This window comes from Lepisosteus platostomus, chromosome 4 (assembly GCF_059453375.1).
Source record: "Lepisosteus platostomus isolate fLepPlt1 chromosome 4, fLepPlt1.hap1, whole genome shotgun sequence".
Classification (NCBI taxonomy): Eukaryota; Metazoa; Chordata; class Actinopteri; order Semionotiformes; family Lepisosteidae; genus Lepisosteus; species Lepisosteus platostomus.
Genome location: NC_142614.1, coordinates 70,840,968 through 70,859,173, shown reverse-complemented (window position 1 = coordinate 70,859,173; position 18,206 = coordinate 70,840,968). Strand labels below are relative to the sequence as shown.

At 46.9% G+C, this 18,206-nt stretch overlaps 1 protein-coding gene across 9 annotated transcripts in view; it reads left to right on the top strand.

The window, feature by feature from the left end:
* The window catches only part of rhobtb4 (Rho related BTB domain containing 4), a 78,652-nt gene that overhangs the window by 38,804 nt on the left and 21,642 nt on the right, over nt 1-18,206 (top strand). For all 9 annotated transcript variants that reach the window (XM_088630567.1, XM_088630569.1, XM_088630573.1 and 6 more), the window contains exons 2-6: nt 5,142-5,343; nt 7,771-7,874; nt 13,913-14,098; nt 15,270-16,083; nt 16,892-17,111. In XM_088630567.1, the coding sequence (XP_088486693.1) occupies nt 5,152-5,343; nt 7,771-7,874; nt 13,913-14,098; nt 15,270-16,083; nt 16,892-17,111 (1,516 nt within the window). In that variant the 5' untranslated portion in view covers nt 5,142-5,151. The remainder of the gene's footprint in view (nt 1-5,141; nt 5,344-7,770; nt 7,875-13,912; nt 14,099-15,269; nt 16,084-16,891; nt 17,112-18,206) is intronic.

The following is an 18,206-nucleotide window of genomic DNA, read 5'->3' as shown; positions in this document are numbered from 1 at the left end:
GGATCCTCAGCTGTCAGCACTTGAAAAGGATGCATTCCGGTAGGCAATATCGTCTGTAAACTCATCTGGGACTGCACTTGGCAGTGCGAATAGACATTTAGGGGCTGATCTGTAAGCTTTATACTAGCACGCACCCATGAGTTTCCTTTGAAATCCAGCCATTAATTCCTCTAACATGCACAGGTGTTGAGAATCATAAGGAGTTGAAGGCAGGATGTTATTACAGATCAGTAGCTCCCAGTCCTGGCCTTGGAGGCTCACATACCTGGTGGGTTTTGTTCCAGCAGGGCTCTGTTACACAATCGAGACTTTAATTGACTGTTTGACTGTTTTCAGCTCTTAAACTTGTTGGATGGCACCTTTAAACCACCTCATTTCAGAAGTAGAATGAAATCCCAAACGTCTGGGTAGAAGAAAAAGTTATTCTAATCAAGCAACTCTTTTAATTAACAACAACAACATCAACAACAAGTTTTATTTATAAAGTGCTTCTTGAAATCTATGGGTGCTGTACATCATGAATAAAGAAACAAGACAAAAACAAAGTCCAATAAAAGTACTATAAATGAAGAAAAAACAAAACAAACAAAAAAGAGCATACAGGTTTTTACAGATTGACTGTAGGCACTCAGACGTAGACCTTGGTGAAAAGGTACGTTTTAAATTTAGGTTTGAAGAGAGTTAAAGAAGGTGTCTCTCTTGAAGTCTGAGGAAGGTCATTCCACAACCCTAGAGCAGGGACAGAGAAGGCACGGTCACCGATAGTGAACGGAGCTTACAGGGTGGAGTATAAACATGGGGGAGTTCAGAGATGTGTGATGGAGCCAGATTGTTTAGAGCCTTGCAAGTCAGTAACAAGATCTTGTATTGAATACGTGACCTTATAGGCAGCCAAGGTAGAGACTCAACTGTGGGAATGATATGCTGCCAGGGTCTGGTGTGAGCACATGCAAGTAGTCTAGCTGCAGAGTTCTGAAACATTCAACTCAGGCTCCAGTTAGGTGCTTAAGCTGGGCTGCAATGAGAGCCAGCAGGTGTGTTTGAGAATCCCTGTTCCAGATGACCTGTGTTTGACCCCTGCAGCTTCTGTCTGTGTAGAGAAGGATTCCAGGTATCAGAGGGAGAGATTATAAGCAGGGTGAAAGTCATGTCCTGATTCTGGGAGGTGTCGAGACTTCTGGGACATGGGATCTCTTTGTATTCCTTTCAGCAGTCATGCTTGTGCTCCTTACTGCAGGTATTATTGGTGCTTTATTCCCCTCATGATATTATCCAAAGCGGATTATTTGTGCAGCTGGGTATTTCACTGGAGCAGTCTGAGAGAAGCTCCACGCTCAAAGGGACAACAGCAGCACCTCACTTGGCATTTGAACCCACAGCCTTCTGGTGACAGACGCAGAGCCCGAGCCACTTCGCCACAGAGCTGTGCAAGCGCCTGGGCTGCCCCTCCGTCGTATGGGTCACTCTCAGGGAAGGCTGTGGTGCTCGGGGGGAGCTGACACGAGTCACATCCCTTGTACCCGTGTATACCTGGTACACCTGTGTTTCTGTGAGGACAAACCCCAGCGACTGTTGTGTTGGGACGAACGAGCAGCTGGCTTCTAGGCCAACTTGAGGCTGAAGTGGTAAAGTAGGACAATAAGGCTCAAGCAGCTACAGCACAGGAATAAAACTTTCATGAGCATGCTTAATTTGCATGATGTGCCGTTTCTTACTTTTACAGTGTTCGGGGTTTCAGTCTTTACTTTTTTTAAGACTTGGGAAGCTTAGATATGAAAATTCTTTTCTTCTTTTCCAGCCCTTAGGCTTTCGGTTTCTGCACAAACCACTGTGTAAATTATTGCATTCTGAAGCTGTAACAGGGAAAAAAGGCAAAGTTAACAGAAGCAATTTTTCACTTTTGCAGTTTTATTGTGTTTTTAATTGATTCCCGAAAGCTTTCTAAACGTGAATCATTAGAAGGTTTCCTTACATTTCATGCTTAGTTTTAAATTTCATTTCTGTTTCATGCTGCAGTCCTACGGAAAGACAAGACAGATTTGAGCACAAAATCCCACTAGAACGTCTGCGGTGCTCTTTCTACACCGTGCCCAAGCACTTTAACCTATCCTTCGACAGTAGGAAAAATCATTGTTTTTTACATCGTCTGTTTAAATCCTTCGTTTCTAAGACTGTTTGTGAAGGAAGATATTATTACAAGTCACGCTGGTTCTCCTGATGTGCTGATCCCTTGGCAGCAATGGGAGTCCACACTGTGCGTCGTGTCTGCTGGAAGGGCTCCATTCTGACAGATGGGGACAGTTCCCATGAGGGGCCGTGTGCTCCACAATGCGGTCACTGTCCTCTGTGGCTGCCTGCTCTGCCACGCTACTGGAGTCTAGGGGCGAGCGGGCGTCCCGTGGGCGAGAGGGGGAAGATTTCCAAAGGGTCAAGTCATCCCATGATGGGCTTATTGTGTTACAGGACAGGCAGTCTCCTTTGTTCCTGGATCCTGCATTCTAAAAGTCTTTGAGCTGATGTTGTTTCTTCATTATAATGTCAAAGGGGACCTGTTATTCAATGTGATTTTCCACTGTCTCTGCTCCTTAAACTGAATGAGTCTTTGACAAGAAGCAATATACTTGCTACCAATTTAAATGTAGACTTTCTTGCAATTGCATAGCTTTTAACTTTTAACATCCAGGTTTTCTTTTGTCTCGTCATGTTGGCTTAATAATAATTGAATTTTTATAGCCTGATCCCAGAGGATCCCAAATAATTTGACATATTGGAGGAGAACCACTCCATTCCCCACTGAAGTGCAGCCCCCACCCCTGGGTGACAGACAGGAGCTGCTCTGCGCCAGCAGATCACCGATTCTTCCTGCTATGTGTTAGAAATGGCTTCACCGATTCTTCTGAAATACTGTTACTCCTTCTACTAAATCTTGATGTTAGTTTTTCAACTATGTCTACACCTGCAGCATGACTAAATTGCAGGTCAGGTGAAGAAGTGAGAAAGAACTTTACAGAGGCTGGATTGTATAAATTTACAGTGGTTTTTAGCCATGACACCAGGGCTAGGGGCACATCTATTTGAGCAGTGCCATGGGACCTTTATTGACCAAGCAGTCAGGACTTTGGTTTAGCATCTTTTCCGAAGCGCAGCACCTTCATGTAAGATGTATTGACTGGCGGCCGCCGGTGCTGCTTGGCTCTGTAGCTGCAAAATGCATTCACACAGGTTTTTTCCAGGATGTATTATTCCAGCAGCCTATTTGCAGGGGTCTCTAAGATTAAGTCTCTACCTGCAAGGTGCAATACTGTATTTTTGGAATCCCAGCTAGGTTGAGTCTACGCTGGTTTGCTGTCAGGTCTCGGGTTGATTTAAGTATCTTTCTGCTTCCGTCCAAGGGCCTATATGACATGCCTCCTCAGTATCTAACCGATATGTAATCTGTTCCCTCCCTCTATGTGACCTTCATTTGGCTGATTCTGGTGTACCACGTTCCCTCTGTTCGTCTGCTCTCTATGGGAGATGGAGCCTCATTCTGCTGTGCCCGAACCTCACCTTCTGGCACACCATTCCAGAACACACTTTTTTTCCAGAAAGACTGTGGTGGTGGTTAGATCTTCTGAACCTGCTTTGTTTGCTTTGTAGTTTTCTACAACTATGTGTGTATTGCGTTCTTGATGTATTGTACTGGGCTTGGAGACAATTACTTTTAAAGGCACTGTGTCAATAAAGTGCCGATCATAGGCCTAATCATATTTCACTGCAGTGTGAAAAACTATTAAACTGGCAACAAATGACGCTAAGGAGCTGTTGTCCTTATTCATATTATATATTTTTTTCAGTTAAACACATCAGCTACAGAAACATTATTATTAATATAATTATTAATTCATGCTTTTATTTTGTTTTATTACTGTTGTTGTTCTTTTTATTCTGGTCTTAATATTCTGTAATATCTACAGCTACTGGCCTTATAACAGAATCAAAAGGGCTTGCATTACTCCTGTACTGGCTTCACTGCAGGGGCTTCCAGTGTGCTGTAGGCTTGATTTTACATTTCAGTTATTGGGACTGAGTGCAAAGCTCCTTAATTATCTGAGGCTATGACTCCATGCTAGCATGCATACTCAATGGGATCAGCTGACAGTACACCGTGTCCCAGGAGTGAAGCACAAAGAAAGGAGAAGCTGATTTTGTTATAAAGTGCACGAGACTGACACTCACCTATTAGACATTCCTCCTTGCTGACAGCAAAGCTTAGTCACACTTTTTCTAAATAGTTTTCAGCTAAATTTAGTTCTCATTTTATGTTATGCTTTTGTTTTTGTCATTTTTAATGAATTTTTTCCTTATATTTTTTTCACTTATAGATCATCTTTATCTTTATTAGGATTAACTTTTCTTTGTATAGTGCTTTGAGTTTTTTCTAGCATGAAAGGTGCTATATAGTCAATTATTCTTACTGCTACTGCTGTTATTATTAAATCCCCTTTTGATTATTGATTGAGAGCAAGGTTAACAACATGGAACAAGGTGCCTTGAACAAGCTAGGCACCCAGTTTGGAGCAGACAGGTTCCATTGTCTGTTCGATCGCACATGGCCTTTCAGGACTCTGTTGTGGAGCTGCAGGGAGTCACCTGAGCTGGGTATTTCAGGACTGGGGTCGGCTGTGCAGCCCGACCACGCCTGCAGCAAACACACGTGCTCTGGTTACAAACTGCACTCGGATTCCTCCAGACGAAATTAGCACCGCTCTTGTGGGGGAGGAGAGCATGCTATCAATGTTAGCTGCATCAAACAGGAGAAAAAAAAACCTCTTCTGTAACTTGCTGTCTTCTGGGACCCTTAAGTCGGCATCCCGAAACAGTAATGCAGAGCTTCACAACTTCATTCTGCTGTGTGATTTTCTTCCCAGTGAAACACAGGTGCAGCAGATTAAGTTTGGTGGCAGATACTTCCTTATTATAGCCCACAGCAAGTTACTTCAAAGTGAGGGGTACGTTCCTGACTCGTTCAGAAGGACAAGGACGAGGGTCTTCTGTACTGTTTTTAATCTTTGTCAGATAAAGAGCTAGATCCCAAACAGGCGTGTGTGTTTGTGTGTCTCTCCCTGACTCTCCTTCTCTCTCTCTCTCTCTCCCTGTAGGGCCCTCTCCATGGATATAGACACAGACTATGAGCGGCCCAACGTTGAGACCATTAAGTGTGTGGTGGTAGGGGACAACGCGGTGGGCAAGACGCGGCTCATCTGTGCCCGTGCCTGCAACGCCACACTCACACAGTACCAGCTCCTCGCCACACACGTGCCTACTGTATGGGCCATTGACCAGTACCGCGTGTGCCAGGAGGTGAGACCTCACGGATGATGATGATGATAATAATAATCATGGAGAAAACGTTTATTTATACAGTGCTTTTCCAAATCTAAGGAAAGTGTACATAGTGATAAAGAAAAAGACAAGTACAAAAATAAATTAAAATAATAAAATTAAAAGAAAAAGTTCATCAAGAACATGCAGGATAGAATGTGGGGCAATCAGACATAGTTGAAAGGTGATTTTTGAGTTTAGATTCTTGAAGAGAGTCAAATGTCTGAGATTTAGTCCTGCAGTAGGTACAGTGAGCAAAGGACCAGCCTCAACTGAGCAGGGCCTTCAAGAGGGAGTGCAGACATGAAGGAGTTCAGAGATGTAAGATACAGCCAGATTATTTCAGGCCTTAAAAGCCAGTAACAAGATCTTATATTCAATTCAATTCAACTTTATTGTCATTAAACTTACACAGGTGCATAGAATAATGAAAAGTGTTTCTCATTAGTCACTCAGGTGCAGTATATAAATAGGACAGAAGATAAGACAATAGACAGTTACACAATAGCAATAACAGTAACATGTACAGTGCCTTGCGAAAGTATTCGGCCCCCTTGAACTTTTCAACCTTTTGCCACATTTCAGGCTTCAAACATAAAGATATAATTTTTTTATTTTATGTGAAGAATCACCAACAAGTGGGACACAATTGTGAAGTGGAACAAAATCTATTGGATTTTTTAAACTTTTTTAACTAATAAAAAAATGAAAAGTGGGGCGTGCAAAATTATTCGGCCCCCTTGCGTTAATACTTTGTAGAGCCACCTTTTGCTGCGATTACAGCTGCAAGTCGCTTGGGGCATGTCTCTATCAGTTTTGCACATCGAGAGACTGAAATTCTTGCCCATTCTTCCTTGCAAAACAGCTCGAGCTCAGTGAGGTTGGATGGAGAGCGTTTGTGAACAGCAGTTTTCAGCTCTTTCCACAGATTCTCGATTGGATTCAGGTCTGGACTTTGACTTGGCCATTCAAACACCTGGATACGTTTATTTGTGAACCATTCCTTTGTAGATTTTGCTGTATGTTTGGGATCATTGTCTTGTTGGAAGATAAATCTCCGTCCCAGTTTCAGGTCTTTTGCAGACTCCAACAGGTTTTCATCCAGAATGGTCCTGTATTTGGCTGCATCCATCTTCCCCTCAATTTTAACCATCTTCCCTGTCCCTGCTGAAGAAAAGCAGGCCCAAACCATGATGCTGCCACCACCATGTTTGACAGTGGGGATGGTGTGTTGAGGGTGATGAGCTGTGTTGCTTTTACGCCAAACATATCGTTTTGCATTGTGGCCAAAAAGTTCGATTTTGGTTTCATCTGACCAGAGCACCTTCTTCCACATGTTTGGGGTGTCTCCCAGGTGGCTTGTGGCAAACTTTAGACGAGACTTTTTATGGATATCTTTGAGAAATGGCTTTCTTCTTGCCACTCTTCCATAAAGGCCAGATTTGTGCAGTGTAAGACTGATTGTTGTCCTATGGACAGACTCTCCCACCTCAGCTGTAGTTCTCTGCAGTTCATCCAGAGTGATCATGGGCCTCTTGGCTGCATCTCTGATCAGTCTTCTCCTTGTCTGAGCTGAAAGTTTAGAGGGACGGCCAGGTCTTGGTAGATTTGCAGTGGTCTGATACTCCTTCCATTTCAAGATGATCGCTTGCACAGTGCTCCTTGGGATGTTTGAAGCTTGGGAAATCTTTTTGTATCCAAATCCGGCTTTAAACTTCTCCACAACAGTATTACGGACCTGCCTGGTGTGTTCCTTGGTCTTCATGATGCTCTCTGCGCTTTCAACAGAACCTTGAGACTATCACAGAGCAGGTGCATTTATACAGAGACTTGATTACACACAGGTGGATTCTATTTATCACCATCAGTCATTTAGGACAACATTGGATCATTCAGAGATCCTCGCTGAACTTCTGGAGTGAGTTTGCTGCACTGAAAGTAAAGGGGCCGAATAATTTTGCACGCCCCACTTTTCATTTTTTTATTAGTTAAAAAAGTTTCAAAAATCCAATAGATTTCGTTCCACTTCACAATTGTGTCCCACTTGTTGGTGATTCTTCACATAAAATAAAAAAATTATATCTTTATGTTTGAAGCCTGAAATGTGGCAAAAGGTTGAAAAGTTCAAGGGGGCCGAATACTTTCGCAAGGCACTGTAATAACATAACATAAATAACATGTAATCAAGTAATCGTGATTACGGTATATCAATGCGTGACCTTACAGGCAACCATGCTGCTAGTTCTGGTGTGATTGGTGTGAGTTTGTAGTCTAGCTGCAGAGTTCTGGCCGTCTTGCCGCTCACTGAGAAGAGTGTTTGGGAGCCTACAGGGGTTCAGAACGAGATGAAGCCAGTCTGAGGTGATAGTGTGTCAAGGTGCCTCTGTGTTTGTGTGTGTCCCCCAGGTCCTCGAGCGCTCTCGTGATGTTGTGGATGAAGTCAGCGTGTCCCTGCGGCTGTGGGACACCTTTGGGGACCATCACAAAGATCGGCGCTTCGCTTATGGCAGGTAAGGAGACACCGTGCCATCTCAGTGCTCTTTGTGCAGCTTGTTGAGCCTTATCTAGGCAGGCTAGTCGGGCTCAGCGATCAAGTGCTTAAAGCCAGTGTTGCAGCCATGGGTCTCCGGACTTCCCCTGAGACTTCAGGAGAACGGAGCCTGAGCTGCAGAGTCAGCCTACTGCCGAGTCTTCGGCGAGTCCGAAAGCTAGCCCACCTGGGAAACCAGAACCGAACGTCCGGTTGACAGACTCTGATGTCGCTCCCTCTCAGGGTCTGACTCTCAGGGCCACTGAGGTTAAGGTGGGGGGTCAAAGAGGACTGAGACCTTTTCATCTAGCAGAAAATAAGGGCTGGGAAATAACATAGGAGCATAAGATTGGCTGAAAGCCTTTGTCTTGTTCGTATCCTGTCTTTTTCTTTGGTTCCAAGTTACTTAATTTTGCAAGAAACCTTTTTTAGTGAATCCCATAGAGTCACAGTGTTTGAAAATTATATAACCCAGCTTTCCTGGGACACACAAAATATAGCAAACATGCCTGAGTCGAGAATCTAGAAATGTTCTCATTATTAAATGCTGCAAAATCAGAGTATTTTTGCTTTTGGATGTTTGTTCAAGAATTTTGATTCTGTCTAACTTACTGCCCTTCCTCAGTGGGGCAGGGGCAGTGCAGGGAGATTTTTTTTAAAAATAATATTGTATTATTAAAAATATTGTACCACAAGTAGTGTTATAATTATAATTGCTTACGCTTATATAGAGCTTTTCTCAAAGCGCTCAAAGGACTTTAAAGGTAATGGGGATCCTCTCCACCACCACCAGTGTGCAGCCCCACCTGTATGATGCAACAGCAGCCATACTGCACCAGTACACTCCCCACACACCAGCTAATAGTGAGGAGGAGAACAGAGTGATGAAGCCAGTTCAGAGATGGAGATTATTAGGAGGCCATGATTGGTAAGGGCCATTGGGAAATTTGGCCAGGACACCTGGTCAACACCCCTACTCTTTTCAAGAAACAGCCCCGGATTTTTAATGACCACAGAGAGTTGGGACCTCGGTTTTATGTCTCATCGGAAGGACGGCACCTTTTTACAGTATAGTCTCCCCATCACTATACTGGGGCATTAGGACCCACACAGACCGCAGGGTGAGTGCCTCCTGCTGGCCCCACTAACACCTCTTCCAGCAGCAACCTTAGTTTTTTCCCAGGAGGTCTCCCATCAGGTACCGACCAGCCTCACACCTGCTGAGCTCCAGTGGGCTGCCAGTTGAGTGTAGTGCAAATGCAGAACCAGCCCGTCACCTATGTAGTATTGTGTCGGTAAGTGCATCTCAGTACAGACATTAACTGATGCCATGCAATCATTAAAACGTGATGTGCATGACGCTAGTCCTCCACTTTGCCACTTGTATTGCTGTGTGCATGTGTGTGTTTTCAATGTGGCACCAGATCAGAAAGAATTACTTCTCCATAACATAGAAAGCACAGATGGAGTATATAGGAAAGTTTTCACTGCAGTTAGTTTTAAAATCCTGTTTGCACCCACCCTCCAGCTCATGCCTCTTAACACTATGTGCTTTGTTCATGATACTGTTGACCTTCTGTAATGCACAACAGCTGGGAAAGTCCCCGTAATACACAGGTTTTTCTTCACTGACAGACAGCTGGAATATGGAATACTTGTTTGCGCTTTCATTATCTACACTTGAAAATTCAGGCTCGCAAATGTTTGCACTGGGCGTGTAAATGCTGCAACTACTGTATTTGCACGGCTGGTGTGTAAAAACTTCTGGAGTTCTCTGTCCCTGAGGCATTTTATCGGTGTCACCCAGGAGTGGCTCCCAGGCTGAGAGTCTCCAGTTTTGCCCTGACCATTCATGGACTTAATTTCCTCGGGGTGTGACCTGGTGCTGGTCCGAGACGCCCAGGGTTGCATTGGTCGGTGACATTTGGGATTTTGTAGACTCGCATCAAGTTCTTTTTTAAATCTCCTGTTTCCAGGCTACAAATAGTCAATTCCTTGGATGGATGTGATGAAATAGAGGGACAGATATAAATACAGGCAACTCTTTTCTCCTGTGTTTAAAAACCATCACTGGCTGCAAGTCTCTTAGGCTGCAAGAATAGACTGTAAAATGATCTTGTTGATCTGTCAGGTGTTGCATGGGCTGCCTCCTGTGTGGCTTTGCTCCTGCGTGGGTCACTATCCCTTCATATCCCAGTTCATTCCCTTTGTTTTGCTGGTTCAACATTCCACAGACTTCACATTGTACGTTAGGAGACCTTGGTTTTTCAGAGGTAACCCCCCCTCCCCCGTCTTTGGAAAAACTCCTCCTGACCATATTAAAAATGCAGCTTCTGTTGATATTTTTCAATCTCGCGTTAAAATTCACATGTTTTGGATGGCCTCTTATTTGGAATATTTTTCTGTCTTTTATTTAGACTGTCCTGTATTCAAAAGGCACTGTAGAATAATATTCATTGATTGACCTACAGTATGGTGTTAATTCAGAAATGAGACTCCCAACAGTGGTTCAGCGCAAAGGAAGTCTGCTCTTTCCTTGAGTCCATGTAGGTAACTTGTCTTGTTGTTAGAGGTCTTTGGATCCATCTGACTTGTCTGGTTAACCGGTAAGTTAACTGATCCAAGGCTTTGGGTCTTGTCCGCCTTTTTCCTGAAACAGGGAATTGGTTTCAGTAACATGGCAGGACAGCTTGTTCCATATCCCCTTGCCCTTTATGTAAAGAAGTGCCTCATGTTCTCTGCTTCACTGTAATTTTGACTTTTGTCATTGGGTTCTTGTTGCGCTGTTGTTCCTGAAGAAGGGCACTAGGCTGACTTTTAAAAAATTTAAATATTTATTTTATGTTCTGTCATCTCAGTGGAGGTCTTCAAGCACAAAAAGATTAAGTTATTTTATCCTTTCAGTTGAGCCCTGAAATGTATCTGATTGCTCTTTGGACTACTTCTCTAGCTGCAGTATTTTTTGCAATGTAATAACAGATATTTTGCGCAGTTTTGTAAATGAGGCCTTACTGGGGCATGGTGAACTACGTTCTTATAGATTTAGAGCTGCAAGTCATTTTACTATCCCCACCCAATATAAAATAACCCAATTGTCTTCGCTCGCAGTATGAACCCTGTGATTGCACACAGGAGAGCCCGACCTGTAGCCATCTTCCATCCCGGTCATAGTCGGCTAGTGACCACATAGCCCAGCCTACGAACAGGCACCTTGAACTGCAGTTCAATATAACCTCCCCTATTTTTGTAATTTACGTTTTTATCTCTGTGTCCTCACACTACTTCCCCTTTTTTATGGCTTCCCCACATTGTCTGTTGTGTACACTTCGGGCTGCCGTGAGAGTCTGGAGCAAGCTACCCAGCCGTGCAGTCAGCTGACAGACACAGTCAGCTGCTTTCTCACCTCTCTGTCGCCTGGCCTGCTTTAGCTTTCCTCAACCCCAGGGAGCTGAGGTTTCGTCATTTCATTTCATGTGTTATGTCTGAGCTTTTCCGCACATTTGTCTTTATGGAGCTGGGGGGTATTTGTACACAATAAAGAAAGAGAGTGAGGTGTATACTGTAGCCGCAGCAGGTTAGACCGGAATCATGCAGGGTCTCCCAGAGTTTTCTCAGAGCTAGGTCTGCCATCCGGTTAATAATCTATTGGCGGTAATTATTTTAGAAATGGGCTGAAAATATTAGTTTTTATTACTGCTCTTTGTTATCGCTGCTATTGACGTCTGGCTATTCAGCCTTGCGATAGGATTTCTTTAGGCATTTTAAGGAAGATGGCAAGCGTTTTCGGTGTTTTGTTTTGCATTCAGAATCGGCAGTTATTTGTCCCCTCTCGTAGTCTTTAAGTGGGCGGGACAGAGACGAGCTCGGTCCCTGGGGAGGGCTCCATGGCATTCCATGTGGGTGCTGGTGCTTGGGAAACTAGAATTTCAGCAGTGTCTGTACACACTATCCGGTCCCAGACGTGTTTCCCAGACGCACCTCTGAACGCGTGATGGAGGCACAGCCTGGACTGGAACTGGCATCGCTGCACTGTGAGGCCTGGCTTGCACTCTGTGCAGAGCTGTTGCGCTGTTCAGCAGATCTGAATGCTGTTGTTGTTTGGAATGGTGCTCTGTACCTGGGACTGGGACTCCCTGATAGCACAGGCTGTGACGTCCAGTGGAGTCACACAAGGCCTCACACGCAAGACGGGGCAAGATATGCTGTATGCGCATTGGAAACACTCCCTGCGGAAAATAGGCAGGGCCTTGGCTACAGTCTGCACAGTTATTGATACCAGACCAGCAGGCTTCAATCAGCTGCAACGTCATGTAATTTTCCATCTTCTCTCCATAAAAGACCTGCAGCACCCAAATCGGGCATCCCTTCCTCACCAGATTCCCGCTGTATTTTCTCTGTGGGTTTCCAGGTTATCTCCAGAAGACTACAGAAATCCTTATGGATTTTAACTGCCATGTCGTTTGTTCTGCAATGTCTTGCATCCTTAGTATGGGAGGAACAAAGCAAAAAAAGTCAAATAACAATATTCCAATTACTGTGCAATAGCAGTAATGATGGAAAATAAAGTAAAAACCTACTGAACAGTTGGGAACAAGTTTAAGCATCTTTAAAAAAATACTTTAACCAAACCCAAAGTGCTACAGTGTGTGCAGAATGTTTATACAGTATATATTTTCGATGAGGAAAGCAGTTGGCATCCTTCTACACCCTTCTTCTAAGTTATTTTGTGGTTTTTCCAGGAGAAAGAATAGTTTGGAAAGACTCCCTCTCTGAAAGTGTGCCTTGTACTTTCCCATGGTTTTCCATGCCTGAACCATTCTCTCGTTTTGCCATGGTTTCCCAGCTCTCCGCCATGCTGTTCCAGTCCGCCTTGTGCTTCTGCATCATGTCACTGTCATGTGCGCAGGTGTACTGTATTTGTACCAGTGAGGTTCTCGTGCACTTTATAGGTCTCGTTGTCCTTGTGCCAAAGAGGTTTTGGGGAACTGCCTCATTGGGTCGTCCAAATTTACTGAGGGGATTGAGAGAATTGGGATCGTGATAGGAAATGGAGGTACCGGTAAAAGTCTAGGCTCTTGCTTGCTTAATATTGAATATTGACCTGATACGACCTGCTTCTTTTAAGTACTTTCCAAGAACGCCTTAGAAGTGAATTAGACCGTGCTGGGAATTTGATCTCAGCTGTTATAAATAAGACTTTATGAGATTGCGTAACATTTCAGACATGACCCATAAAGTTGGGAGCTAGAGCACGAAGTCGTATGATCCATAATTTATGTCTGTAAATCGCGTGTGTTTATCTTGCTATTAATAATTAATACCAGTAAGAGCATGTATCGCATGCGTGTACGAGTGTGTCTGCGCGCTACAACGAGCGTGCTGTTTGTATGTGAGCTCCCAGCTTAAGTGAACACGTTCCTGGAGCTCGGACCAGCAGGAAGGAGGCTCTCTGGCACTGCCAGGCGTGGGTAGTGTGCAGCAGAAGAGAACCAGGCGTGTTTGAGCTGTGTTATCATTACAGCCTGTCAGGCCTGCCTCTCTGGCTGCGTGCTTGTTACCTTGTGCAACTGAGAGGCTCCTTTCTAAATTGTTGTTTCCTGTCCTCTGGGAGTCCTGCCTTTCACAGCGGTTAGATTGTCTCTGGTCAAGCTCACTTTCATAATTTCCCTGCCACATAACTATTTATTGCATGCCTTGTGTTTGTGTAAGCAGAGTAAACATAAAACCATTTTTACTCTTCTTTTGACTTGAGAGTCATGTTAAATGGTCCCGTTGGAGCTCTTAAGTTTATGGGCACACGACAACATATGCTCGTCATTACTTAATGCTCTATTACTTTAAACTTCATATGCCTGTGATGGCTGGGCGGTTTTCACTTTGCAGCCTCGTTATGAATGATTTATCGATCTCTCAGTACCACAGGGACTTGGGTGGAATGTCCCTCGCCAGCTATCTGAGAGGCTGCAGTGTGAGGCAGTTTTTGAGGTCTCTGTCCGTCCCTCTCCCTCTGTCCGCCAGGTCTGACGTGGTGGTGTTGTGTTTCTCTCTGGCCAACCCGAACTCCTTGCGCCACGTGAGGACCATGTGGTTCCCCGAGATCAAGCACTTCTGTCCACGGACTCCCATCATCCTCGTAGGCTGCCAGCTGGACCTGCGATACGCCGACCTGGAGGCTGTGAACCGAGCCCGCCGCCCTCTCGCCAAGTACGGCCCCCGGAGACCAGATCCTTAGATGCAGGCCTGTCGAGTCAGGGTCTGTAGTGAGTGCGCCCAGGGGACACAGTCCAGCCCTGCGGCTGGGTGACAAGCACTTGCCAGCTTCTCCCTGTACTCTGCTACCTGGCCTACTTTAGAGGCCTCTTTAAGATCCACCCGGCCCCCAGCAAACAAATTGTACTAATAAGTAATGACATTTATTGAGCGGTTTAAATCCCAAAAAGCTTAACGTATACAGCAGGAAACTGTTTCACCAATGGGATTGAAGGGGAAGCCCAGAGTGGATGTGTCATCTATTCTTTAATGATCAAGTAATGAGGGCCTTGTCTTAAGGATTCATACAAAGGCAGGTTGTCATACCAGAGCATTTGTTTGGAAATTCTACTTTCTGCAATAACCTGCTTTTACTTAGAGATCTCCTGTTGCTGTACTGACCAGACTCTGCCTTGCATAGCTTCACATAGGCTAGGACATGGACACATCTAGACTCCACTGGAATAAGAGTATGTCATTATCCATTATCCAAGTGGGATTTGTGTCGTACACACCTGGAGACTGATGCCTGCCAAGTTCACCTCATGCTAGCCCACAGCCACTATTGATACAATGACTGATCACTGACACGTGCACTGGACACATATAAGATAAGATCACTTTATTACCCCTATACAATTTCTTGCATTAGGAGTTTGTCTTTTCGCATACTCCAGCTTGCACTCCATGAGACACAGACACGGAAAGAAGGCCTTGCTCAGGAGCCCAACAGAGTAGGATTCCTTTGCCGGCCGTGGGATTTGAACTGGCAACCTTCCAGGCGCAGATCCTGAGCCACAGAGCCACCGCTCCGCCCAATATATGCGTATATACATATGGCACTGGATACAAACTGCACTGACTCTTATCCTGGACACGCACAGTACTGACTCGCGAACCGATACTTACACTGCACACATACATGGTGAAAACTGACAGGTCACAAATTAGACAGGAGAAGAGCCAAAACACAGCATGGAATGATTCAGATGAAAATGAGCGGTGCAGTGCTGCAGGTTTTTACTGCGCAGCTTTAGCTCAGCCTGCGCTGTGCTCCTTGCTTTGCTCTCCGCCCTCACAAGCCTTTCTCCTGACCTTCCCTCCACCCTTCACCCCCCCTGTCCAGGCCCATCAAGCCCACGGACATCCTGCCTCCGGAGCGGGGACACGAGGTGGCGAAGGAGCTGGGCGTCCCCTACTACGAGACCAGCGTGGTGGCGCAGTTTGGCGTGAAGGACGTCTTTGACAACGCCATCCGCGCGGCCCTCATCTCGCGGCGCCACCTGCAGTTCTGGAAGTCCCACCTGAAGAAGGTCCAGCGGCCCCTGCTGCAGGCTCCCTTCCTGCCCCCCCGGCCGCCCCGGCCCGTGGTGGGCGTCCCCGACCCCCCGCCCAGCGCCGGCGAGGGCCCCGCCTTCCTGTTCGCCCTGCCCCTCTGCGCCGACGTGCTGTTCCTCCTGCAGGGCGGCGCCGCGCGCGTCTTTGCGCACAAGGTCTACCTGGCCACGTCCTGCTCCAAGTTCTACGACCTCTTCACCCTGGACCTCGGGGGCGGCGCGGGGGAGGACCGGGGCTGGGAGGGGGAGGAGGAAGGGGAGTGGGACGACGAGGCGGAGCAGACCCGCCGGGGGGCCAAAGAGCAGGCCGGGCGCACGAAGAGCCTGGACATAGACAAAGACAGCGAGGGCCGCAGGTCCCGCAGAACCAGGCAGCCCCTGCTGCTTCAGCAGGGCTCCCTGAAGGCCTCCCAGAGCGACTACGCCCTCCCGGCCAGGGTCCAGAGCTCGGGGGGCCTGGAGGGAGCGAGCCGTGTGCTCTCCGGCTGGGGGCGCGGCTTCCAGAGCATGCGCCAGGAGCTGGTCGAGGACCCCGTGACGGGCAGGCCTAGACTCATGACGGTGGTGTCCATGGATGGCCTGATTCAGAAGAGACCCTTCCAGGTAGGTGAGGGTGCAGCCCTCCTTTTGGTGGCCCTTATTAAGGACAGGGCCCCTCTCATTCAGCCTTATGTGCTGTGGGGAATCTCGCGGGTCTGAAGACATGGGAGGTAATGCTAATGAACTGGGCCTTTCATGAAGATTCACTGTTTGCCCGAAAACTGTAATCCACCCCATTTTAAGTGCCCCCCCACTGTGGAATTTCCGGTTGTGACGTGGTCCCCACACTAGGAGCATGAAGGGGTGCAGACAGGCTCCTCCATCACATCCATCTATATATGCTGCCCAGTTTTTGGCGTGCAGCCTGCTCCTCACTGTCTGCACATACCTTCCAGATCCACATTTTCCTGCATTCTTGTGACATGGGCAGTTTTTATTTGGAATGTTTCTGCGGAAAAAAAAGAACATGATCTAATGACGTAGAACAAAGCTTGGTTTTGTTTGACAGAAAACAGTAGCACTGTTTATGTACTGTTTTATTACTGTCTGAGGGCACCCTGTGTGTTTTCAAGAGACGACAGCAGCGTGTTGAGCTGTTCAGCCACTTCACTGCTGAGGTGTTTGCAGTCACGCTCTCCTGGGGCCGGAGTCGAGAGTGAGGTTGTGCTATATTTAGTTATAGAAACAGAGACATGAGATGTTTTAGGTTGCATTTCCTTTCAAAAAGGCATGAAGAAGATTATATATAAACCAGCTACTATTAGTTCGTCATAGCTTTTTTTTCTGAGACTTTTTTACTTCTGAGCACTGCAGTCTCTGCATCTCAGCTCTCGGGAGCTGACTGGCCTGCCCGTGTCTGTCGCCCCCCCAGGCAGTGCTGCAGTACCTGTACACGGGCAGTCTGGACGAGACGCGGGGCGATCTCATGCAGGTGGCCACCATCGCGGAGCTGCTGGAGGTGTTCGACCTGCGCATGATGGTGGCCAATGTGCTGAACCGCGAGAGCTTCATGAACCAGGAGATCACCAAGGCCTTCCACGTGCGCCGCGCCAACCGCATCAAAGAGTGCCTCAGCAAGGGCACCTTCGCTGGTACGGTGCAGGCCCCACGCCCTTTCATCTGCCTGCTTCCTGTCTCACCTGTCTGCCCCGCCCCCTCATGCTTCGCTGCTTCCTGTCTCACCTGTCTGCCCCACACCCTTTCATCTGCCTGCTTCCTGTCTCACCTGTCTGCCCCGCCCCCTCCTGTCTGCCTGTCTCACCTGTCTGCCCCACACCCTTTCATCTGCCTGCTTCCTGTCTCAGCTGTCTGCCCCGCCCCCTCCTGTCTGCCTGCTTCCTGTCTCAGCTGTCTGCCCCGCCCCCTCCTGTCTGCCTGCTTCCTGTCTCACCTGTCTGCCCCGCCCCCTCCTGTCTGCCTGCTTCCTGTCTCACCTGTCTGCCCCGCCCCCTCCTGTCTGCCTGCTTCCTGTCTCACCTGTCTGCCCCACACCCTTTCATCTGCCTGCTTCCTGTCTCAGCTGTCTGCCCCGCCCCCTCCTGTCTGCCTGCTTCCTGTCTCACCTGTCTGCCCCGCCCCCTCCTGTCTGCCTGCTTCCTGTCTCACCTGTCTGCCCCACACCCTCTCATCTGCCTGCTTCCTGTCTCACCTGTCTGCCCCGCCCCCTCCTGTCTGCCTGCTTCCTGTCTCACCTGTCTCCCCCGCTTGGCCTTCTCCCCATTCTGTCAGTCTGTCCTCTTAGGCCACCTCCCTGTGTCCACATTCTTCGTCCCGTCCATCTGTCCTTCTCTTCATGTCTCATTCCCTGTCCCCATCTGCCCAGATTGCTGTATGTCTGTATAGCTTTTCAGCGTCTGTCATTTCTCTCTGTATGGTCAATTGATGTATCTAATTTTTTGGGGTTCTTTCTACATAGCCAGGCTAATTATCTGATCTTTATTAATTATCTGGATTCAGAAGCCTCCCACCCAACATCACACGAGTTCTTTAATTCAAATGGCGAACGTTGAATTCAGAGCCTGGAACAGGAATTTAAACCAGAAAATCCCCCTCCCCCCCCCTTGCAGGACCATCTGTTCAGAAAATGTGCAGTTCGTCTTTTAGAAAACGCCATGTTCTCCATCAACTTTAGGCTCCTAGTTTTCTATTCCAGCCATTTTCATGCACAGTAAGGCTGATGGCAGAAA